Source organism: Corythoichthys intestinalis, chromosome 10 (genome assembly GCF_030265065.1).
Source record: "Corythoichthys intestinalis isolate RoL2023-P3 chromosome 10, ASM3026506v1, whole genome shotgun sequence".
NCBI classification, from domain to species: domain Eukaryota; kingdom Metazoa; phylum Chordata; class Actinopteri; order Syngnathiformes; family Syngnathidae; genus Corythoichthys; species Corythoichthys intestinalis.
Genome location: NC_080404.1, coordinates 40,088,046 through 40,114,657, shown reverse-complemented (window position 1 = coordinate 40,114,657; position 26,612 = coordinate 40,088,046). Strand labels below are relative to the sequence as shown.

The window sequence follows — 26,612 nt, the reverse complement described above, 5'->3', positions numbered from 1 at the left end:
TTGGAGGTCACGGCTTGATGAAGCCAACAGCACCACATCATCTGCAAAAAGCAGAGATGCAATGCTGAGGAGATGCAATCCCTCAACGCAAAGCCTAGACATTCTGTCCATAAAAATTTGAACAGAATCAGTGATAAAGGATAGACTTAGCGGAGTCCAACCCTCACTGGGAACAAATTCGACCTATTCCCAGCAATGCAGACCAAACTCTGACACCGGTCGTACAGGGACCGAACAGCCCTAACCAAGGGGCTCGGTACTCCGTACTCCCAGAGCACCCCCCACATCACTCCCCGAGGCACACAGTTGAACGCCTTCTCCAGATCCACAAAACACATGTAGACTGGTTGGGCGAACTCCCATGCACCCTCGAGGAGCCTGCCGAGGGTGTAGAGCCGGCCCACTGATGCACAGCTGGAACGAAAACCGCACTGCACCTCCTGAATCAGTTTTTCATGCTATTTAAGAAAAGGGAGATCCTATAGTTTAACAAAAAAAAAAAAAAAAACTGATAGTGGAAAAACTGAGAAATAGGCCTGCACAATAAACCATTTGAACATTGTCATCGCAATGTGCGCATGCACAATAGTGCCATCTCAGGATGTGCGATTTTTTTTTGTTTGTTTGTTTTTTTTCTATGTAAAGCTTTTTATTCCTAGAAGCAGCGGTTGTGCAGGGACGTGGCTTCCTGGAGCTGTTTTATATCCACCATTTTAATCATTCACAGATAAACCCCGTTAGCCTGGATTAAACAGTATTAAGTGAATACTAGGGATGTTCGATCACATATTTTCGCACTTGAGTCCGAGTCCAAGTCACCTCATTTTGAGACTCTGCCAATACTGAGTCCTGATCCGATAATGAAAAAAAAGTTGTTTTTTTGCTTTGACACTCTCATTGCTGAGAACAGCCTCTCACTTACACAATGAATGAGTTGCCACAGCACACTTCAGACTGGGCTGCTAGTTCAATGATGATTAACACATTTGTCCCTTTGATCGTAGAGCTACCGAGGCATCTCTGGCCAGATAAAGCTACAAACCTGTCAATCATCGTTAACTTAGAGTACCAAACACCAGCTACACTGGTGACCAAGAAAAACAGTTTGGTTGCATCCCTTTTCAAGAGGGAGCGTGAGAGGCTATACAAGCCTGAAGCAGAAAAAAAAAAAATGTTTTTAATTAAATACAAGATCCTCTGCACCTGATCCCGATTGTCTAAAAAATGGTGAAATCGGCCCGATTTCTGATCATGTGATCGCATCAGGACACTAAATACAATGTGGTCATAGTGAGTCAACCAAAGTCTTCCCAAACAGAGCTATTCAAGTCTGATGAAAATTCTATTTTTAATATTGCAATATACATATTGCAATATAATGCAAAGCCCACAAAAATCGCAGTGATGTGTCAGTTTTTTCCAATATCGTTCAGCCCTACTGAGAACTGAGAACTTTTGGATTCTGCACCCAAAAATTGAGCATAAAACAACAGAAATTTCCTAATGCCCAGTGTTGAGAGTGGACTCGTCACTGCAAAAGAATTGGGAAAACCTGTCTGTCGTCCCATCTTTAAGGTGAACTATGTGTCCCATGTGATTTCAGCTGCATGCATTTTGCTCTTTATGTGTGTCATAAACACCTTCACACACACAACACACGCACAGAAGTTGGCAAAGGAGGATGTGCTTGTTGAGAGATGAGTGATAAAGGAGAACAGGTGATGGAGGATTAGAAGACTGGAAGCATTAGCATTAAAGCTGTGGATGACATGTCGAGGTCAGACCTTTCCTCCTTAGTCACGAAGAAGTCAATGCCTGAACATAAGCTATAAAATATATGAAGTGTTGCAAGCAGAATCCATAGACTTCACTATCAGTTGACGGGACACAGGGCTGGGGGCTGATCCGTAGGGGGCCTATTTTTAAATACTTCAAATTTTTTCAAAACCAAAGCCGCTAGCGACCTAAAACCAAAATGGACACCTCCCTTAGGGATATATATACTGTAAGTCTCGAGCAGCGACATCAAAAAATTCAAAGTCGTTCCCTAATAAAATCCTGATTATTTTTTTATACATGTATAACAAAACTTAAAATGGCTAAAAAAAAATCTTAAAATGTTATGCTAGATGCACAAAAATCACCAAATACAGATATAATGACCTATATTTTCAGGATCAATAGCAATACTTAACATATAAGTTTTTGCAACTTAATTTTTTTTTTATTTAGTGCAAGTTGTCAAAAGCTGATAAATCACTAAATTTTGACATCAGAAACAATTCTTGGGGAAAGCATGGAGAACAATCTTAATTTCACTCAAGTAAAGCAAAATCTGCCTTTTTCTATATACAATCACAACTTATTTAGGTTGAATTCTGCTATTGTGTAGCGATACAAAATACAACATGGCGGCCGTCACAAGACAAAGAGCTTTTTAAGCCGAAAATTCTTGCAAATAAATGCTTAAATCGCAGAATTTCCATAGATATGAACCTAAACTGTCTAGATTCTCGGTTAAAAGCAAAAAATGGGCAGTTAGCGTTTTTTTTTACATAAATATTTCAAGCCAAAGTTACGGTATTGTTTAATCCAACATGGCGTCCGTCACCAAAACAAGAGCTTTTTAAGTTGAAAATTCTTGCAAATAAATGCTTAAATCACAGAATTTCTATATATATGAATAGGGATGGAAATCGAAATCCGATTCCAATTCCGAACCGGTTCCAAGTGTTTCGAGGCCTCGACATCACAATGAAAAGCCTTAACGATCCCTTTAACGATTCCTAAAGACACGTATTGCGTCGTCATGTGACGTAACGTGTCTTGTTGTCCAGACGCATCAAAATAGCATGGTACCAAGAACCACTTGCTCCAAAGTTTGGCTAGACTTCACCAGGAAAGAGGGTGAAAATGAAAGGTTACGATGATTTAGCACGAGCATTGCAGCCGTAAACATAACAATGACAGCACGTAGGTTCAAACGCTCGAAAGTTTGTCTTCACTTCACGAGGAAAAATTACAACAAAGCGACTTGAAGTCATTGCAAGGTGGAGATAACTGCATCGGGAGGGAATACGACTGTACAGTCCTCACCGAGACGCTAAGGCTCAGTCCTGGCTATACATCTAGCTAAACTCCCATATGACGATGCAGAAGACGTTGGTATAATTTGCTGACTTTATTCAATCATCACTTGAAGAGTAGAACTAAAAATAGAAAGAGGTTCGCATCAACGTAAATCAGCAATGATTAGCTGTTAATGGAGGAAGTCGGCGTGATGTCACGATGACGTCGCCTCGCTTAGCAACGTGTCGCCATTTTGTGAAGGGGGAACGCACAGCTAAACATTCCATAGACAAATGTCTGAAATTAACAGAAAAAACGTCTTAAACGTGGCTTACTATTATCACGAGTCACTGCCGTCAGACGTGAGGAGGCGATAGAATTTAAAATTAGCGTTTATTGGCTTACAAAGCTGCCGATACAAAGTCGCAGCTGATAGCTGGATAAACAAAGGAATGGCCTGCAGTGGAGTTCGGAAACATCTACAACTACCTCATAAAGTCACCCAGTAAGTTGACCTTTATCATTTACGTGGAATATGTACTTTGTTGAACTGAGAAAATTGGTAGTATATACGAAGTGATTATTTCAGCCGTAACCGGTAATTCACCTCCAAGCGTTATTTAGCCGTGAGCCCAGCACGGTAAAAATAACCAATTCCCACCAGGCCAATAATATTCCGATTGACTAATCAGAGCAGTTCACAGCAAAAGAAAAATAACGCTTTGCGAGTTGCCGGTTACGGTAATAATAACCACTGCCTAGTCTATTGAATCCTACCAGCTAACTGGGGCATTAAATAAAGTTTACTCACCAGTAATAAAATGTCGGCTGCAAACGTAAATGTGCTTGGATTTAGGTCCCCACAGGCGAAAATAGTCCACGGAACCGTCTTCTTTTACTGTTCCTCGATTAATTGCTCTCAGCCATTTGTTTCTCCTTTTCTTCTCACGTGGAAGAACGAAGGAAATGCGGCTCCGAACTCTTCCTTGTGTGACAACCCGCAACACAGCAACTTTTAGTCATTCCGACGGAAAAAAGAGCGCAAATAAAACGAAAGTTAAACGCATTTGTATTACAATGCACGACAGAGCAACTGCTTGTGACTCGTCTTTTGGCCCATTGTCAATATGGCGACGCTTTGTTGTGGCTGGTGACGTCATTAAATGCCCGGATGTCCGACTTCCTCTATACAGTAATAACACAAACGGTTAGCATGCGTTCGCTAGCATTAGCACATCGTTCAAACCACTACACAACTGGATTTAAGTGTCCGATCGCGAGCGGAAACACACAACAACACAAAAGATGATACATACAGGCGTTGCCTATGTAGATATTTTACAAACATTAACAAAGAACGTAGGCTCGTAGCAGTGTTTCCCGCTCTCACCAACTCGCTCACTCGCTTGGATGCTTTGTCGCTGCACTTCTTCTTCGCGTGTAAGCGCACTCTTCTTCATGTGAGCGTGTTCTTCTTCGCGTGAGGAAGCGCAAGGGTGCCCCCTCTTGAGCGTGAAAGCACACTAAAAACCAAAAGGCATGCATTTCAATATAATGGTAAATAATACACTTTAGCACATATTGCCAAAGGCAGAACAACGACCTATATGCCAATATATACCTTTTTTTTTTTAAATTTCTATTAGAAAAATGTTTCAGTAAAATGTTACTCATTCTTGTGTATCTGCCACTTATTTCCAATGTTAACATTGAGACTTTGGGCCTCTTTTGACCTCGTTGTGAGTTTGTAAGGTTGTGACTTCTGATTAAACAAACTTGATGACAATCAAAACGTTTCTTTTTTTCTCTAAATTAGAATCGATAAGAGAATTGATAAAGAATCGAATCGTTAAGCAATATCGCTAACGAAATCGGAATCGTAAAAATCGTATCAATTCCCATCCCTAGAGTAGGGGTAGCCAACTCCGGTCCTCGAGGGCCCCTATCCAGCTTGTTTTCCATTTCTCCCTCCTTTAAAACACCTGGATCAAATGATCAGCTCATCAGTAAGCTCTACAGGAGCCTGATCACGATCCTGATTATTTGAGTCAGGTGTGTTGGAGGAGGGAGACATGGAAAACAAGCTGGATATGGGCCCTGGAGGACCGGAGTTGGCTACCCCTGGTCTAGAGTCTTGGTTAAAAGCAAAAAACGGGCAGTTATCATTCATTTTACGTAAGTATTTCAAGCCAAAGTTACGATATTGTTAAACCAACATGGCGGCTGTCACGGAACAAAGAGCTTTTTAGGTTGAAAATGCTTGCAAATAAATGCTTAAATCACGGAATATCTGTAGATATGAACGTAAAACAGTCTAGACTATTGGTTAAAAGCAAAAAAACAAGCAGTTTTCATTCATTTTACGTGAATATTTCAAGCGAAAATCAAGCTAATTTTTTCCATTCATTTCATTGTATTCACAACGTTTCAAAGTGTATGCATGGTGCGAAAAATATAATAATTACCTTGAATCCTCGACCAAATGACTCTTGAGACACTCCTGCCTGCTTGTATGCAGTAAAACCTTCGTCCTATTTCCACCTAAATCCGGCATTAGAACGCAGTGTGTGTTTGAGTTTATCCCAGTGAATAGTGAAAGCCACCTCAAAGCTCTATGGCCCCCTACGGGTGGGAGTTGTCTTGTCAACTGATGGTTGAGATCACAAGAATCATAAAAAAAAAAAAAACATTCTTTTGTTGTTCATTTCAGATAGGAACTGTGATATACTGCTTCACATTTCTGTCATCATTCAAGGAAAAAAAGTGCTGGGTGGAATGTCGTGACGTTTAGATTAAGAAACATCTTTGCCAAAGATGGTTGCCATGGTGACTACATAATGAGGATTGGCTCTCTCTCCCATCCTATCCCATCCCCAACCCGCCCTGACACTCGCCTCTTCACAGAAATGAGTGGGAGCCCCCGGATAAAAAGGTCGACACCAGGAAGTATCGCGCCGAGCCCAAGAGCATCTTTGAGTATGAGCCGGGGAAATCATCGGTACTGAAACTGGAGAGAACGGTATGTTAGCTCGCCCGCTCTAGCCCTCTCCCTCTTACTCTCTCGCTGCATGTTGTGTGAACAGCACCCCACTCCTACATCCATCCACACCCTCACCAACCTCTGCATCTTCAGCACCAAAGGAAACATAGCCCGAATCGCCTTGTGGGGCGCATTCCTAAAGGGTGTCCTGTTCCTTTGACAGATGATCCCACCTTACATTGGGGAGGGATATCGCTTACAAGGGGATCTATTGTCGTTCTTTTTCAATTTAAGGTTATTGGGCTGAATCGCTTGCAAGGGCAGCAAAATCGTGGGTGCTATGTGGTTTTGTGAGAGGAATTAAAATGCTAACCTTTGGAAATGGTGTCCTTGAGGGTTGTCCTTCTCTTTACATGAAGATTTGCAGCTAAGACCTTGATTGTCAGTGTGGTAGCCACCATAATTATATCCACACAAACGTTTGTGAGCGTCTATAACACAGGATGCTATGACTATTATTGATTTTGTTATTACTTGTGTGTGTTCCAGTTGTTTCTGGGTTGACACTTATAAGTTAGTTAGCATTTAATAGGGCGATAATATATTTTTTTTTTTTCCACAGTTGTGTCGGTTTGCATGCTCATTCATTATTGTTGTATAAATGTTAGTGAAATATGAGATCATGCGAAAGTGTAAATGGGGTTAATTACTTTTTTTCTAAACCCTTTATAGGGCAAGTGACTTTTTTGGTTATTAAAAAAAAAAAAAAAAAAAAAAAAAAAAAAGCATAATACCATTAACTGTTATCCACAAATGTGGACATCCGATTTTGTCGTATAGGTCGACATGTTTGGCCTGCATGACCCATATTGTAATGTCCACATCTATGGAAGCCATGTCTCATTTATATAAGCATGTATATTTTTCATGATATAATTTTTATATGAATAAATAAAATGATAAATGAATACAATGTCAATAAAATTATACAATTAAAATAAATAAAAACAGAAGTACACACTGATTATCAGCCCCAACAACAGCCTGAAGCTGATCTTTTTTTTTTTTTTTTTTCATAGTACAGGGTGGGGCAGAGCAACGTGCTTATTTAAATTTGGCAACCTGGAGCGATGGTTGCTCTGAGGATGGTAGGGATGGACTTATTTGAAAGGGTGGGGCTTAAAGTTTGGTTCTTAACTTGTGTTATTTATTTTGTGTTTATTTTTCAGGAACCCCAGTGAGCATCATAGAGTGGACGAAGTTGGAACGTGCTTTTGCTGTTGAGGCATTTTTTTCAAGCGTTCAAGCGGTCACTCAATCGTTGCAACGTGCATTCCGTAGACATTTCAATATTGCCTCCTGTGGTCGTGTTCCTGGCCAGCAGTAGATTGTTTCATGGGTAAACAACTTCAGGAAAACGGGTGATGTAAAGAAAAAAGAAACCCGGCATTCCACGAACAGCAAAGACACCCCAAAACATTGATGCTTCAGCGACCACTTGAAAAAAAATGCCTCAACAGCGAAAGCGCGCTCCAACTTCCTCCATTCTATGATGCTCACTGGGGTTCCTGAAAAATACACTAAATAAATAAAGCACGTTAAGAACCAAACTTTAAGCCCCACCCTGTCAAATAAATCAATCTCTACCATCCTCAGAGCAACCATTGCTTCAGGGCGCCAAATTTAAATAAGCAAGTTGCTCTGCCCCACCCTGTATTCAACCCATTTCCTGCCATTGACAATGTTCATTTAAACTGTAAGGACTGGCTGTGACCATTCTTCTTTCAGTGCCATTGACGGTGCTAGACGTCCAATCCATCTGGATTGGGATGGCTCCCAAATAAAATGGTTTGGGCGTCTACCGCCATGAACACCAGCCAATGATTTAAACGCGTGCCCTATAAGGGGTTAACAAGCAAAACTACACGATAAAATGTCTGATAGCTCATTACCTTGGTGTGTTATTCCATGCTGTCTGAACTGTCTTCTCTTTGTCTTTCTCCTCCTCTTCCTCTTGTTGCCATGCCCCTGTAGACTCAGGATGTATGTCTGGAAGATGTAGATTTAGAGAATGAGCCATGGTATAAATTCTTTTCAGAGATGGAGTTTGACAAAGCGGTAAGTTGTTGCTACCTTTAAAATGTCAGTGTATCATATTTAATTGCATGTGATAACCTACATGTTTAAATTATGTCTGTCTGTGACTCCGATTTCGACTTGCACTCACAAAATCCATTAAAGGTAAAGACAATTAAGGTCATACAGAATGTCACACATGACAACACTTGGCCGCTGTAATCTTGTTTACTGTGAACACGCCTGATAATGTTAGTGGTTCTTCTCAATTGCGCCCAAAATAGTCGACTGAGTTCTATTTTTACACCCTCCATCAATGTTTCTCAGCATTTTTTGGCTGTCTGTGTGGCTGAGTAAGCACATCAAATAAGTTCAGGCAGATATCCTAGCAGTGTGTATGAGTTTAGATAAGTGGATCTCAAAATGTGGTTTGTGTCCCAACAGTATGCAAAAGATTAACTGAATTGAATGTTCAAATACCATTTTCTAATTTATTGCAGTACAGGTAGTCCCCGGTTTACGGACGAGTTCCGTTCCTGCGCTGGCGATGTAACCCAGATTTTCATGTAAATCGGAATTAACCCTTTAAATACCCCAAAACACCCTCTAAATAAAATAAAAAATCTAAAAACCTGTATTATGCGTTATTGTACTGTCCTCGTCAAAACGTTGGCGCTCAGTCCTAGCTAGACAGTGAGCTAAGCACTGAAATGACGATGTCGGACGTCCGTGTGTTTTGCTGACTTTGTTCAGCTGCTTATGACAGCAACACTTGCAGAATAAAACTGAAATAAAAAGAAATTAAATCAGTCTCATCTTCAATAACAGCAGTTCAAATTTGTGTTTACAAGTAGCTGCTGATACAGCAATAACAAACGATTAGCATGTATCAGTTAGCGTCCGCACGTCATCAAAAACAATCACATCAACTCGCCCCAAGTGTTCGACCACAATTGAAAACGCACAATAAACAGTATACAAAAAGAGTTATATATAGCCGTTGCCTCTGGATGCTTCACAAGCAACAAATGTGCGCACAGGCTGCCACATCTTCAATCGGCTACCTCCTCATGTGTGCGTGTCTATCACTGTGTGTGTGGTGAGGGCGGGTATGTAAATGCTCTCACGTGCGGAAGTACAACCTGCTCTACGCTTACTGCGCCAAAATAAAACCATGCATCACAAAACAAAAGTCAACATTTATAAAGAAAAAACTACAAGACGCAAGCGTCGTAAAGTCGAAATCGCCTAAGTCGGGTCCGTCGTAAGCCGGCGACTACCTGTACATTTATCAGGTACAGTTAAGTTGTATCAAACGTCACTTGTCGAGGGCTGCCAATGTACTACTAGTATGTGGGGAAAATTCAGTAATGTGTCGCCAACATACTTAATTCGTTTAATGCGATGCACATGGTTACTCAAAGTAGAGGCAATCCCTCTTAAAGTGGCGTCGTCTTTCGTGATCCCTTTGCGTCACCTCCTGACAAAAAATGATGGTCAACAGTTTGTTGCTATGCTACTATTTGTATGTAAGGTACTCGTACATTTAACAAATTCTTTGTCGCCAACGTGTTTTGAACTTAATTGGCAGAGGTGGGTAGAGTAGCCAAAAAATTTACTCAAGAGTAACATTGCTTCTGAATATATTACTCAAGTAAAAGTTAAAGTAGTCGTCCAAAAAATTTACTCAACCACTGGTAAAAAAAAAAGTATTCGTTAAGAAGTATACTCAAGTAATAAGTGACATTGTAAGTAACTGCTTACAATGTTTAATTTTTTTTAAAAATCATGGAATATTTTTTTTCCTCAGTACAATTTCACCCATATGAACTGTTATTATTATACCCAGATAGCAGACCGATGTTGAAAAGATTTTGGATCAACATTCCGCTGTCGATCTTATATCACTGAATCAATGTCACTTTTGCACCCTCAATTAATGTTGCTTCAACGTTGAAATCCTTACAAAACCTGAACGTCATTTCGATATTTCGATAATAATATTGGAACAACGCTGAATCAATATGATGTTTTTGACCAAAACGCCCGCTCGTCCATAATTCAGTGACTTTTTAATCATATTTCCCGGTCAATCATAAATCAACTATTTGTCAACATTAGTGAGTCAACTATAAAACACTGTTAACCCAACCATCGCCTGACATACCATAGAACAACGTTGTTTCAACGTCACTTGACGTCGAAAATTTCGATGTCAACCATACTTATGATTTTGACGGAAAATCAACGTTTATTCAATGTCGGTCTGCTATCTGGGTACTGTGTGATAACTATTGTTGGGCATCGACCATCGAGCACCGATGAGACCCGGTTCTAACACTCCAGTTCTCCCGGAACCGTTCGAATTTTTATATTTCAATTCCATGTTTCGATCCCCCGACCACCGAGCGGGGAAAAAAAATGCTGCCGAAAACCACGAAGACACTACTACACTACTACAGCGCCACTCACTGGCCTAAATGGTATTGTCTCAACATAAACATTGCATGTGTCGGTAAACACAACAGAATCGGTTTTATAAATAAGGAAACCTTATTATTTTGCCTCATCTAGATCAAATTATAATCAATAGAAGAATGTATACTAATGCTTCCTTGTAGCTCCCAGCTAAGGTACATGTATGTCAAAAGAATATAAGTAAATGTTTTCTCCGTGAGCTTTTGAAAAATAAACATCTTTGTGAAAGTGCACTCCTGTGGAAAGCAACTTCATCACATTCGAGTTCAAAGACTGACATTTATATACAAATTAAAAATAACCCTGTGTGAAGTTCATATAATTCATGAATGTCATGTTAATTGTATTATTAAATAATAATATTAATTTAAAATTCATATAAATAATAATAATACATTTTAAATTCATACAATTTAAAAAAAAATCGAGAAGACATTAATATAAACTAATACATTTTCAAACTATAGATTTTTTGTCCCTGCTTTTTTTTTTTTTTTTTTTTTTTTTTTTTTACCCTGCCTCTTAAAAGAATCAAAATCGAGAATCGTTCGGAACCGGAATTAAAACATGGAACCGGAATCGTTCATTTTCAAACGATGCCCAACCCTAGTCATAACCGATTACCTGACAATATTAGGCCAAAATGATGACACAAAAATCATCAAATTCAGACTAGAACAACAATATGAAACATCACCCGTCCAAAGAGCATGAGTGCCCTCTAGTGGAGAAAAAAGCCATAAACTCTGATTGGTATAATGGAGCCATATGGTTATTGTTTCAATGTCTCATTGGTGAAACTGAGACGGCCACTGTTGGCATCGCTGGCAAAAATAACGTCAATATGTAGATTAAAGACAAAAAAAGTCAACGACTCTAGTTTAGCCCAAAGTAGTGGAGTAAGCGTAGTGTTTCTTCACAAATCTACTCAAGTAAAAGTAAAAAGTATTGCATTGTAAAACTATTCTAAGAAGTGCATTTTTCTCAAAAAGTTACTCAATTAAATGTAACAAGCTACTACCCACCTCTGCTTATTGGTACGTTTGTCGTGTGAGTCATTTTACAATCTCACAATCCGATTCATATGAACTGAGAGGACTGGCTGTGAATGCTCATGTTGTAGCACCATTGATGGGACTAGACGTCCAATCCATTTTGACTGGGAGGGTTGGCAGCGAATCAAAGCAGTCAATATATATTTTTTTTTTTTGGTCCAGCTCAGTTGGAATAAAAAATAAGCCAAAAGGAATATTTTCCACCATTAATCTTCATGGCTGTGATCTTGGTTTTTTTCATTTGTTTTTATTTATTTAAATGCTGAGAATGCAGCCAGACCAAAAAAAGGGGGTGGGTTTGGAGGACAGACAGAAAGAAAGAACAGACTGGTACACAAAACATCATTAAATACGCACATGCTACCAAATGTACCGTATTGGCCCGAATATAAGACGGCCCTGATTATAAGACGACCCCCCCCCCTTTTTCAAGACTCAAGTTTGAAAAAAGACTTTTTGAACACCAAATTAATTTTTATACAGAAAATAATTACAGTACATCTGAAAAAAATGATTATAACAATATATTTGAGAGAAAAAGCATGTTATTTTGCCTCATTCAAATCTTAATATGTGAACCTTTAAATATGTAAACTAAAGTGCAATCACATTCGTTAAAAAATGGCTCCTGGTTTTTGAAATGTAAATAAACCAATCTATTGTGATAAAACAACAAAATTGGAATAACTGCAATAACCATCAAAGTGAGGTCTAACTGTAACTGTAGTCTTGAAAAAAGTCTGAATAAGGAAAAACATTGCAATAAAATAATGCAAACTGGTTAAACTTAAGAGTAGCTGAGATCTGTCATGACAGAACATTACTCCTCAAGATCAGCATTCGCTTCAATGATATCTGGCGCCATCTAGCGTTATTAATGGGTATAATGTGTAGACAGTGAATATTGGACACCCCCCACTTTTTCAGTCTTATTTCAATGCAAAAAACACTGTCTTATATTCCGGCCAATACGGTAAGTAGTGTTGTAATCGCGATATGACCAATCTTACAAGCGGACCAAATCATTTAATGTTAGCTCTGATTGCGGTCCTTGTTTTAAATCATACATTAATTGAACTCCCAAGATAAAAAGCATTTCATCCAGAAGTAACTGCACACGTTACTTTGGGTGCTGTCCGCTTGAGCATCAGGCTGCAGCGTAATCCCAGGCCCTTCAATAACAATTCCTGCATGCTCCATGATATATTTACCAAACTATCTAAGTTGTAAAACAGACTAAGTTAGGTGACATCTATACCTCAGGGTGCTTGGCACCAAACGCGTGTGTTGCTGGCTAGTCACAAGCAGATGTTCTCCTCATTCACGGGTCACGCCACCTCATCCTGGTTTATATGAGGTGGCAGTCCTGACTTTCAGATGAGCTCATGTGCTTGTAGGGACAGACCCTGCTGTTCCCGCAGTTCCAAGTTACCGGAATCGCAGAGGAAGTTTAGTATCTTTCCTAGCTATCACAGCCTGATGACTTGCTCCTGTCTAATGTCAAAGTCACTTTAATGTGGCGCATGGTATGAGAAACATTTGACCTCAAGACTCATTGGACTTTAATTGCCATATCAGTACTTACGCGTTATTACTAGGAGGCAGACGTGACTCAAGACAGAAACTCTTGTTCTTGAGGAGTTAAGTGAAGCCCTTATTGGCTCTTGTCCAGGACGCTCTTGGAGTCTTGTGGAGGGCCTCTTCTAACTGAAAAGTGGCATATAACATGAAGCTCTTGAAAGGACTAAATCCTTGTTAAACTTGTTTTGTTTTTTTTTAAATAGCAAGCAATCAGTCATTTTTGTAAACTCTAAAAGGCCGGTTTACTGTAATTGCTGTTTAAATAGCATCCACAGGAAGAAACGTAACCATTTGCAAAGTCATATGCGGGCTTTCATGAGGTGGCGCTATAACATCTAGCAATCATCACAAACCTGGAAATAACGGAATCAAGGGATTGAGAGTGAATATTGTACAAAACTAAATCTAACAAACTACTTAGAAAGGGCAAAAAAACAGAAACAATAACCTTTTAATTTTATTAACCCCACAAAAAATGAACTCATGTAAGTAGTAAGGGTGTAACGGTACATTTAATAGTATTGAACCGTTTCGGTATGTTGTGCTCGGTTCGGAACGGTGGCGTACCGAATGAGTTTCTGACGTAATATAACCCTTACTTTTCGAGGCTGTGAGTCGATCGGGTCACAGTTTCTTTGTGTAGATAATATTTACTCCGTCTTCTTTACTATAATGAAGACCAAGACGGTAGGACAGTATAACCCAGAAAGATCAACGGCGCGACAACGTGGCAGCCGCGAGAACGCAGTGAAACGCGGGCGTTAGAGTCAATCAGTCAATGCACACCAGTTCCAGTGCGGCCGCATGTTAGATGTGTCCCAGAAGCGGCTCAACGCGACGCACACGAAAAGAACAGCAGAGTTTATTATTTGACGCGAGACGCGGCCCTCCTGCATCAATACTACTACCGATTTTGGCAGAACACCGGTAGCTAGGATCGGGCCGGAAGTCACTCGTGTAAAAATACGGTGGATCCGGTCGATTTTCAAACTAATATGCAATCGTAACCTACTTTTTGAGTCCATCAGATCTCTTGAGTGGTAGATCGGGGCACAGTTGACTTGTCTTTGTTGATTTACTGCTGTCTTCTCTGCAATAATAATAATAACCAACACTGCCCCGTGTTCAATACAAAACCCTCCTACCACAACAAAACAAGTAGGAACTAATATTCACATGGGAACTAAAATAATACAACATAAAATATACAATATAAATAAATACTACATCACATTTGTAAAATATGAACACATAATACAATAAATAATTGCCCATTTAAATAAAATAAATTGAAATGAGCTAAAACACCTGTAATTAAATAATAGGAATTATACACACATCCTGCTTACACAATTAAATGTATTAATTTCTGTGTGGCGCTTCAAATTGAGAAAATTCACCAATAAAGCTTTTGAAAACCGTTCATAAAAAAAAAAAAAAAGTTTCATTGAGGCATTTCATTTGTAAAATACATGTTAAAATCTTTGTCATTGCGACTTCTTTTTTCTTCTTTCTTTCAGAAAGAAAGCTGACCAATATGTAGGGTCTAAAAGGCAAATTGTTGTTGGATTATCTTTAAATAGCCGCTACTTTTTGAGCAGAATTCTAGCTTTGTATAGGCTAATGTTCCTATTGTTGAAAGCACAAAAGTGTGTAATAAACAACTAGCACATATATATTTTGCATTTTGTTTTCTTACTGTATGAACCGAACCGTGACCTCAAAACCGAGGTACGTACCAAACCAAGATTTTTGTGTACCGTTACACCCCTAGTAAGTAGCGAGGTTTGATGAATTTACCTAAAGGTTTGTTTGTGGACACAGGGCGATAAATGTAATGATAAGAAACACGTAAACATTTTTTGACCAGAGTTTTGACCAGGTGAACACACGGCGGATTTTCTTGTGAGAGAAATCAGGTGGTGAAACAATGAAAAAGGTGACGCTTAACATTGAAATGAAGATGGAAATGATACAAAAATACGAGCGTGGGGTCCGCATCCGTGAACTGGCTCAACAACATGGCCGAAGAATGTCGACAATCTCCACGGTCCTCCTCCGACCCCCGTTCATGAGTCTTTATAAGTTAAGGAGTCAATTAGGCTAGGTTCATACTACAAATCTTAATGCACGAATCCGATTTTTTCGTGTTTTTCCGACTCGAGTCAGGCATTAACTTGACGGTCTGAACGGGACAAGTCGCATAGAAGTGGACCATTTCAAATCCGATCTGAGTCACTTCCGTATGTGGTTCAAATCCGATCTGGGCCACTTTGGCTACGTTCATACTACAGGTCTTAATGCACGAATCCGATTTTTTTGTCATATCTGTTTTTTTGGCGTGTCCGTTCAGACTGCCTTTGTCCATTGAGACCATTCAAGTATTACGCATGCGCACTAATTCGCAGTCCGACAAGCGCTGAGCAAGACGACCCGCATGCGCAGAAGCATCAAAACAAATGACCACACATGCTGGCTGTCATCCGTCATTCCAGGGATATCATATTTTGCTTTTTAAAAAGAGGACACAAATATCAGACATAAATAATCCCCGTTTAGGTTTATATTCAAAGTATATGGATCGATAGCATGCACGCACTGTCCGTGCATGTCGCACACACATACGCGCAGTTTGCCCCGACTCTTGGCGGTGTAAGCAATGTTGAAATATTGCTTATATGGAGCAGACAGAAAACCGATCATTCTCAGGCTTATCCTCAACCCATTTTTATTTTTTTTATGATTGTTGTCAAGTCCGACCCTTCCTAAAAAGCCGTGTTCAAGGCAAGCTAGGCGCTAATAACGCACAGCTGCACCGCTACCGTGGCGTCTCTCTCGCTTTTTGATGACGTAATTGCTGCATGAATTCCGATTTGAGAGACTGGACAGTACAGACCGCCGCGACAGTCTGGAAAAAATGTGGCCCAGATCGGATTTGAACCACATACGAAAGTGACCCAGATCGGATTTGAAATGGTCCAGTTCTATGCGACTTGTCACGTTCAGACCGTCAAGTTAATGCCTCAGTCGAGCGAAAAAACACGAAAAAATCGGATTCGTGCATTAAGACCTGTAGTATGAACGTAGCCATTTTTTCAGAACGTGACTGGGGGTCTGAACTGTCAACACTCCCAAATAGGAATTCATGCAGCAATTATGTCCTCAAAGAGCAAGAGGCACGGAGGACGGGGGCCATGTAGGCACTAGCGCCTAACTTGAACTCTGCTTTTAAGGACGAAGTGGGCTTGACCACAGTCATAAAAAAATAAAATGAAGAAAAGAATAAGCCTTACAATTTTCGATTTTCATTCTGTGTGCCGAATGAGCAATATTTCATTCTTGCACACACTGCCGAGTCAGGGCAAACTGACGCACCCACGTCATTTCACGCACACACGTCAAGGCTCATGTGTGTGTGTGTATTTGTTCTATCAGTCCATATAAACTTTGATTATAAGACTAAACAGGGATTATTAATGTCCATTATTTGTGTCCTCTTTTTGGAAATCAAAATATGATCAGCCTGGAATGACATACAGGTAGCATGTGTAATTTTTTTTTATGCTTCTGCGCATGCGGGTCTCTATGCTGAGCGCATCTCGGACTGCGAATTAGTGCGCATGCGTGATACTTGAACGGTCTCAATGGACAAAGGCAGTCTGAAAGGGCACGCCAAAAAAACAGATATGGCAAAAAATCGGATTTGTGCATTAAGACCTGTAGTATGAACCTAGCCTTATTATTCTGGTAACGTCGCCCAAGAAATCGGCAGCTTCGTCAGGTTTTGATCATTTATTTCAGAAGTTGTGCAACACAACACGCCTACTGTCCGCCACAGTTGACTGTGTTCTCAACAAATCATTATAAGAGAAAGTAAAATCTCAACCACACCTCTCCCTCTCTCTGTCACGTCAGCGACGCAGTGCGTTCACATGCAGCACGCAAAACACATCCGCCACATTAGAACCCGATTCGTTACGTTATTACAGGAATTATCATTATTGACATACGACCATTTTGACTTGCAAACACGGTCCTGGAACGAATTAACTTTGTATGTAGAGGTACCACTGTATTTTCAATTATTATAGCCAGCTGTACGCCACAAACTGTAAGTAAAACAAAAAAGTCTACCCTAAAACCCTAAACCTGCCCGAGAGTTGAGAGGACACTCGCCATTAGCATTAGCCTAACGCTAACGTGAACGCTAATGCTATGAGTTACATTTAGTGTGTGATGAGGGAAAACCGGCATGGAAAATGAATGAATGAATTGATGATCACACAGCACAGATCTTTAAAGGCTAAAGCAACAATAACTGGAGACAACACACTCGTGAGTCGGGAAGTGAGGAAGGGGAGCAGCATGTCACGAGTGACACAACCAAACACTGCTACGATGCAGGCTAACCACACATTAAATTTCACACATTGTGAACATGTGACGGAAACCATTGTGCATTTTCGTCTCGTTCTTGTCTCGTCACACAAAAACTGGCATTCATTTATGTTTTAGTTTCCCAAAACACACTTTTAGCTTGCTATCGTCACGTCATCTTTATGAAAAAAGTGTTCGTTACGTTTCGTCATTGTTGACGAAAACAACAGTTTTTAACGTTTCTTCTGTCAATGAAATTATTATTGCACAGCAATCATTTTTGACCATGTACAGTATTGCTCTCTCTATAACAGCCTGTCAGGCTGACTGACTGCTGTATGTAATGAATTATAAATCATATATCATCCAGCAGTGTCCGCTTGTATAATGCTAACAAATTGTGGATCCATGAGTAACACACTCTGACATTAAGAGTTAAACAGTCCTTTCGAAGTACACATAGGACTAGACAGGACGAGTATGCCCCCCACGCACCCCTTCCCTTCCAATATAAGCGACTATATGACTCCATCTGTTGAGCATATGCTGATGAGGTGGCTGTTGCCACACTGTCTCAGCAAGCCGACCACCTGGCATCCTCCAAAGGAGGCAACAATGTAAGCCCCACCGGCTCATTGTGCTTTCATATTTAACCTCTGTTATTCACTTAACCTTTACCTTTAATCATTTAGCACAGATGAGATATGTGGCGCATGGCTTTAGCAGACATTTCACACTGGGGGAGCTGTTTGTTTTCATGAGAACATATCAACGTAGAGAAGGTGCTGGAAAGAATGGGATTCATGTTACCATGACCTACTCATGATCGCTATTTTGAATACGAAAGCGGCACACAGGAGCCTTGTCTCTGAGTAGCTGGAGACACCTGTTAGGAAAAATGGAATTCTGCAGAAAGTTTGTCATCGGCACTGACTCACAGAGCTGTGAGTTCAGCTCATGTAGAGCACGGGTGTCAAACTCAGGGCCCGGGGGCCAGATCTGGCCCAGTACGTTATTTTTTGTGGCCCGCGAAAAAAAATCATGTTTAATGACTTCATTTTTTGAGCTCAAATGTCATGGCCAGGGCTCCGACAGGTTTAATCAATTAAAACGTAAGACATTTTTAAGACTTTTGAGAGAATTTAATGCCAATTCATCCTCGCAATCAGTAATTTCATGCAATGCAGTACAATTTAAAATGTAAGTAATTTAAGAACTGTTAGACAAATTCAATGCCTTTTTAGGAACCTATAACAAGATGAGTGAATTTAGGGCTTTTTAAGACCCTGAGCAACTCCAAAAACTGCAGATTGTTACTATTTAAAACTACCGTATTTGCCTGAATATAAGACGGTGTTTTTTGCATTGAAATAAGACTGAAAAGGTGGGGATCGTCTTATATTCGCGGTTTAGACATTATACCCATTCACGACGCTAGATGGCGCCAGATATCATTGAAGCGAATGCTGATCTTGAGGAGTAATGTTCTGTCATGACAGATCTCAGCTACTCTCAAGTTTAACCAGTTTGCATTATTTTCAGTGTTGTCAGTAACGCCTTAGTTAGTTATGCGTTACTGTAATCTGATTACTTTTTTCAGTAACGAGTAATCTAACGCGTTCATTTTTCTACACCAGTAATCTGATTAAAGTTAGTTTCCTTAGTGTCCCTGCGTTACTATTTTTTCATTGCCTCATAACATATGTAGAATGAAGAATATTGTAGTCATGTACGAAGAGCATTTTGAATAGAAAATGCTAAAATAAAAGGTTCCCGGTACGTGTTTCCATGACAACCTCTTAGCTATTTCCTGTTTCGGTCTCGCGTCACATGTGTTGTGGGACTGAAGGCGTGGGCCAGGCGGGTGGACATTCGAGCCGAGTGTTGAGACGTTACGAGGGAATGTTGATCTGTGGATATCCATGAATGAAGGTATTTTTCCTTCATTCTGGAGGGTATCAGCAAAAGGTTGGACCCCCTACATGCGCAGCCGTTTCGTAGCTTTGCCATAGCAACGACGGGCAATCATCGCTCCAAGTTGGCAAGCTTTGTTTACATCATATGCGTGGTGCACATTTATGCCGTGAGGTGATGTGTTCGTTTAGCATCTGTGTGATGTGTTCTAAGTCCTATTGAGTGTAACGTGCTTAGTTGCCGCCACGTTTTGTGGCCAAATTGACCGCGTGTGTGTTGAGAGGAGTATTTCCGGGTTGTGCACGCGCATCCGCGCCCCCCACCACCTTTGCAATTTTGTGCTGTCAGTTTGCAATGTTTTATATTGCAAACTGATATGCTGTTAACCATAACCCGAAATTCAGAAGTTTTGACACTGGGCTTGATCTTAGAGTTAGCGGGGTTTAATTGGTCGATGGAGTTGATTTAAACAAATTCCAAGCAGTTTGTCAGATATTTTTTAGTTTCAGGGCTCCGGAGTGGCTAAACTTGCGCGAAATTCTGATATCCCCCTTTAAATTCAAACATCGGAAAGTCAATTACATGTGATGACATTTTTCTGTTGTCATTCTTATGTTGAGGCGGCAAAGGGAGAAAAACAGGTAAAAAGTAACTGATAGATTACTTTTAAAGTAACTTAGTTTCTTTGATAATGAAGTAATCAGTAAAGTAACTAGATTACTTTTTTGAGGCGTAATCAGTAATCAGTAATTGAATTACTTTTTCAAGTAAACTGTGACAACACTGATTATTTTATTGCAATGTTTTCCAGTTAGACTTCACTTTGATGGTTAATGCAGTTATTGCAATTTTGTTGTTTTATCACAATAGATTGGTTTATTTACATTTCAAAAACCAGAAGCTATTCATTTACAAATGTGATTGCACTTTAGTTTACATATTTAAATGTTCAGATATTAAGATTTGAATGAGGCAAAATAACATGCTTTTTCTCTCAAATATATTGTTATAATCATTTGTTTCGGATGTACTGTAATTATTTTCTGTATAAAAATTAATTTGGTGTTGAAAAAGTCTTTTTTTCAAACTTGAGTCTTGAAAAAGGGGGGGGTCGTCTAATAATCAGGGCCGTCTTATAATCGGGCCAATACGGTAAATGTATTTTGTTATCAGGTATTGCTCAATTTGTTCATGTCATCATATAAGGTGATCATATATTTATATGAGTTCGCAGTCATGATGGCCCTCCGTGAGGAACTGTAACTACAATGTGGGCAGTGTCAAAAATGACTCTGTCGGTACTGCTTTTACTGAATGTGTAGTGTTTTGTGTACATTTTAAGTCAAACAACTCTTTCTTTGTAAGCTTAGGATTTTCATTGATGAGAGTCAGATGCTTTTTTTTTTTTAAGGCAAAGTGGCAGTAAGCTGATTAAGATGACTTAACTACACATCGAGGCTTTATTCCTAACAAATTTCCACTGAGGCGGTGCATGTGTTCGTTAGTGTTAGATCGTTAGTGTTATGATAATAAAAAATCGCTATATAAGTGAAGATTTAGTATACTTTTTCATTATTTGATGAAGAAAAGTTATCAAAAGAGTCAATAAGTCAATAATTAATAATGTGTTTGTTAGTGGCTTATTCCTTCCTAATAGCAGTGGCTAATGTGTTCACTTTTATTAACCGGGGGTGTGATAAATCACAACACAACAGAAACATATGGTGCATAAGTATATTTGATAACTCATTGGCTGCCACTGACGGCGATTGACGTTCAACCCATCTGACCTGGGAGGGGATGGCAACGATTGCAGGTCAGATGGTTTGGATGTCTATCGCCGTCAGTGGCACTAAAAAATGATCATTCAAATCCAACCAGTCATAATGAATACTATACAGGTAGTCCACAGGTTACAACGGACCCAACTTACGCGATTTCGACTTTACGACGCCTGCGTCACGTCTCGTCGTTTTGTTGTTGTTTTTTTTTTAAATAACTTTTGCTTTGTTTTGCATGTTTTTATTTTGGCGCATATCGTTTCCCCTTCAAAGCTTAGAACTGAAGCGAGTGCATGTACAGACGCGCCGCCCAACCCATACACGCAGTGCACGCGAGCCGAGTGACATAGGAGACAGTCTGCGCGCACATTTGTTGCTTGTGAAGCATCCAGAGGCAACACCTGTAAATACAGTAACACCTTTTGTACTGTTTATTCTGGGTTTTGAATTTTGGTCGAATATTTGGGGCAAGTTTATGTGATTGTTTTTGATGTGCGGACGCTAACTGATACACGCTAATCATTTGTTAGTGCAGTATCAGCAGCTACTTGTAAACACAAATTTGAAATGCTGTTATTGAAGATGAGACTGATTTAATTTCATTTTATTTTAGTTTCATTCTGCAAGTGTTGATGTCATGAGCAGCTGAATAAAGTCAGCAAAATACACGGACCTCTGACATCGTCATTTCGGAGCTTAGCTCACTATCTAGCTAGGACTTAGCTCCAACGTCTTGGCGAGGACAGCACAATGACGTGCAATAGATGTTATGGATAGTTTTTTTTTTTTTTTTTTTTTTTTAAATTTTATTTTGAAGGTGTTCTAAGATATTTAAAGGGTAAAATCGGACTTACACGAAAATCCGGGTTACATTGCCAGCGCAGGAAAGGAACTCGTTAGTAAACCGGGGACTACCTGTACTTGTGTTGCTGCTCATTCTATTTCAGATGGATTCTAAATCTACCACTATCAATGGCAGTCATGAGTTAACTGATTTATGAACCATATGTTTGTGTTGTGTGGGGATTTATCACTCCCCTAAATTTGCTGGTAAACTGACATCTATACTGTATGTAATTCCACACTATAGTGTTGAGTACAGTATATTCTTCTAATATAAAAATTGACGATAGTGACGATAGAAGAAATTTGTGACCATACGTAAATTGTCATATGGCATGCACGCCAGATCTTCAGGCGGATACAAGCCACTGAGGTGCAAGGAAGAGCATGAGATTATTCAATGACATGCATTCTCTCCAAGTTACGATGGAACATTTGGCTTTAAATAGATCAGAACATAGACCTGCCAGCCTGATGTCCTGTTCTTATAAAGACAGGCATTTATTCTGATGGGTTATTAATGATCATTCTACCCTGGCAACTAAGGAGAAAGGCATGTTGTGGCAAATGGGGTGTTGAGAATGCTCCTTGTCCGGCCAACGTTTAGGGAAGCGCCACGGTGGGGAAGTGGATGTGGTATTAGCGGCAGGGCTGGCACGGCTGCGGTGGGGATTGTGCAATCGTATTTGCAAACAACACTTGTGATCATATTCATAGTGTCCGTGTCCAGTCTGTTATTTTTACCTGCTGTGACGTGTGAGAAGAGGAAAGCAGCAGAAACAGTGACCTAAAATTAGTAGCCTCATTCAAAGTGCTCCTGGTTATTGACCATTAACTTTCCCTAGATTACAACTGCTCTTACCCTTATTACCATGTTTCTACCACTCAGCCATGAGTCCTATTCATGTATTTTTCTGGATTTTTTTGCAAAACTTTGCCTTTCGACACTTGAGTGTGTTATTGAGTGTCAAATAAGTGCGAGTGTGTAACTCGGCCTGTTTACACCAACAGCTGGTTAATTGTCTGCTCCGGCGGTAATGAGAGTGACTCAATACCAGACAAAAGAGATGGCTTCACCGGGAGACAGCAGTCCATTGGTTAAGCCTGTGACAGCCCCCTCCCTGCATGGGCGCCCCCTGACTGATGCAAAACCCATCCGCCCACTCACACACCCCTCCCCTTCCTCCACTCTCCTCACTGCCGTTTTTCCCTCTAACTTGCATGCAGGCCAAAACACACGCGTTCTCCTACTTCATGCCAAGCCCAGTCCAGAGACGCTAAGGTGGAGACTGAAAGCCAGAGCAGAGCGTGAACAACAGAAGAAAAGCAAGAAGAGAATCTTGGCCATTGCGAATGTGCCTGCCTATGTTCTAGCTGGAGGACACCATCCTGTGGATCTATCAATGACTTCTTTGTTTGGTTTGTTGCAGAGTGCCCCCTCCTTCAGCCCCCTGGAAACAGCCTCCGACCGGAAGAACTAGTGAGTTCATGCTTCCCAATCTCATACAAATAATACTTGCTCCTGATTATTCGGGCGTGTTGTAGGGATAAACGTCAGTGTCGGCGGGGGATTCCTGCTTCCTGAGGGGAACCTTTGAATTAGGCAGCAAGCTAACAGAACACAGTGTTCTGTTTGTGTTTATTTTTGGGCAAGGTAGAGGTTGGAGATTGTTTTTATGGGGTTTATTTAAGACAACAACCTGAAGAGTCCCTCAGCCACTGCATAACTTTAAAACCGTTATCACCTATTTAGTGTTTGGCTAGACTAACCAGCTTCTGGATAATTATGTAGATGTTATCTGATATTAAAGCAAAGCCTATTCCATTGTCTCATTTGCTTCCTGTCTGTCAGCAATAAAAAGAAAAGCATCCACTGGGAAAAGATAGGTTTCCCTCCTTTTTTTTTTGCTCCCATCTGGTACAAACATTACAGCCGTGACTATTCTTATTTATGGTCTCGAATTAGAATTGTTTCATCTTGAGTATGGACACTTTTTTTTTTAATCCTTGACAGTCATTGACGGCAGTAGACGTCCAATCATGAGTTCATTTAGAAGGTTTTTGAGGTTTAGTTGTCTGGGTGGAGGTTCACGCACGCAAAGCTTAGCAAGAAACCTCAAGTCTTAAAGTGACTTTCTTCAAAGGCACATATATTTAGTCCAGGGTGTTTTCTTCTTTGGGGTCTGTTTGAAACAGGATGGTTATAGACGTGTTACATCCTTGATTGTAAATGTAGTTTTTATGTAGGCGGTATTTACAAGAAAATAAGTGGCTGCTCCCATAACGTACATTAGACTTCGTGCTGGTATGATGGCCTCAAATTCAGACTTCATTCTTGCATCCGAAGTAAAAGGAGTGGCTTACATTACTTTTATGGTCTTGATTTGACCAGAACCTTCTCAATAAGTTATCTTGGATCTTGCATTGCATCTGAAGTTTAGCCACAGAGCTTCTCACTGAGAGCCAACATGATTTTATTGGCTCACTGCAGTTGGGAATTCACATATTTTTCCAGCAGCTATGAAAGAGCTTTTGTCAAGGTAGTGAACAAGCAGAGTAAAAAATCCATGTATACATCCAAGCTTGTAAAACTGACTTGGCCGACGTATAGTAATGGGCGAAATTTCAGTGGGAGGCAGGTTTGGAATGTTTCTATGATGCCAGACTCCCTGTCAGTTTAATGACCCCGTTTGTCTTGAAATAGAGCAGCACCATGAGTGGCACGTGAGCAGGAGAATGAGATTGAACATGAGATGTCATGCAGGTGGAAGGGATGATACACTAGAGCAGACATGACCAAAGTCCGGCCCGGGGGCCAAATGCGGCCCGTGGTCAAATTTCCTCCGGTCCCCAGCCTCTCTCATAAAATCAATAACGTCAGGCCCACACACAGACTTAATAAATTGGTCAGCAGTACTGCTACCAGCATATGAAATAGCTTACACACTAAATGCTGCTCATCATTTACCCACTAAAAGGCAGCAGCACTCTAAGCAACATTACCCTGTGTGACCTTTTACTCCCAATTTTCTAAAATGGCGACAATCAACAACAAAAAAAGTTGACTGCGACGGACGACGCTTCAAGAATAGGTGGAAATTGGACTACTTCTTCACTAAAATACGCAACAACTGTCTCTCCCTCATTGGCAAAGAGACAGTCGCTGTTTTTAAAGAGTTCAATGTGAGGCGATATGACCAAACAAGACAAAGTAAGAGAAAATTGAAGCAACTTGAAGCTAGTTTAGTTTTACAGCAGCAGTATTTCGAAAGAGCCCGAGAGTCAAAAGAGAACGCCACAAAGGCTAGTTGCGAGATTGTTGAAATTATTAATTTAAAAAAATAATAAAGCAAATGTGACACACATAATGGCTTGCTAAAATTTGCTTAAATATATATTTTTAGGTAAAGGACGTCAGCCAAGGTCGGCCCCCCACATTTTTACCACACTAAATCTGGCCCCCTTTGCAAAAAGTTTGGACACCCCTGCACTACAGCAATGGTTCTCAATGTGTGGTACGAGGACCCCTAGTGGTCCACGGGCTCCCTGAAGTGGTACGCAAAATGACAACTTTTTTTTAATCTATGAAAGCACATTTAACAATTACATTTAAGTTGTACAGTATTTAACTTTAAAAATGCAATAGATTCACTTTTAATGATTTGGAATGATTTCGAATATTTAGGAACAACATTCATCAATTACATTATCATTTTCCCCCAAAATTTAACCTCAAATGGTGGTTTATGAAAAGACATTAAACCACTGCCCATTTTTCCTGAACGTTTTGGCTTAATAACACTGTTTAAGAAACATAGGTTTAAAAATGTTTTAACAATTTTTATGGTAATCTAGCTATAAATATAGGAAGCTGTATTGACAGAATTGTACTCTAAAACTCTAAATCGTTTACTGTCAAATTAACTGCAAAGTACTGTAAAAAGGACTACATTTCAAATGTTGTTCTAAATCAAATAACAGTAAAAACTACATACTGTGCATGGAACTGTTGGTGACGGTACAGTGCTCCCTTTCTCATTCTCCACCCTCTCTAAACGGGGTTTGAATCCATATTGTCACTGTGGCAGTCAGGCGTACTGACAACTGAGTTAATAACATAGTCTGAGTGGAGTGGAGTAGTTCTGTGGGAGTAAGGTTTCACTAAACTACTGCACTTGCAGTAGTAGTAGTAGTACCGGTAGTAGTAGTAGTAGTCTGCAGTAGTGCAGTAATTAGCATGTTTCACTGCTAAAATCACATTGAGGTGATGTCACCCCACACAGAACATAACAATATTACATTTCACTACCATAATTTTAGTAAAGAAAAAATCTACAAATATCTACCATAAAATTTACAGTCACCAAAACACTATACCGTTTTTGTATGTGTTTCATGTTTGTTTGTTTTTTTATGGAAAATTCTGGCAACCAATGCTGCCTGTATTTTACCATCAAA

The 26,612-nt window shown here is 40.0% G+C and overlaps 1 protein-coding gene across 12 annotated transcripts in view; it reads left to right on the top strand.

Annotated features, from left to right (window-relative positions):
* Positions 1-26,612, top strand: part of LOC130923491 (sorbin and SH3 domain-containing protein 1) — a 117,844-nt gene that overhangs the window by 51,308 nt on the left and 39,924 nt on the right. For 11 of the 12 annotated variants that reach the window (XM_057849236.1, XM_057849233.1, XM_057849238.1 and 8 more), the window contains 3 exons: positions 5,974-6,088; positions 8,084-8,167; positions 23,585-23,634. In XM_057849236.1, the coding sequence (XP_057705219.1) occupies positions 5,974-6,088; positions 8,084-8,167; positions 23,585-23,634 (249 nt within the window). The remainder of the gene's footprint in view (positions 1-5,973; positions 6,089-8,083; positions 8,168-23,584; positions 23,635-26,612) is intronic. The other variant, XM_057849240.1, reaches the window with a different exon arrangement.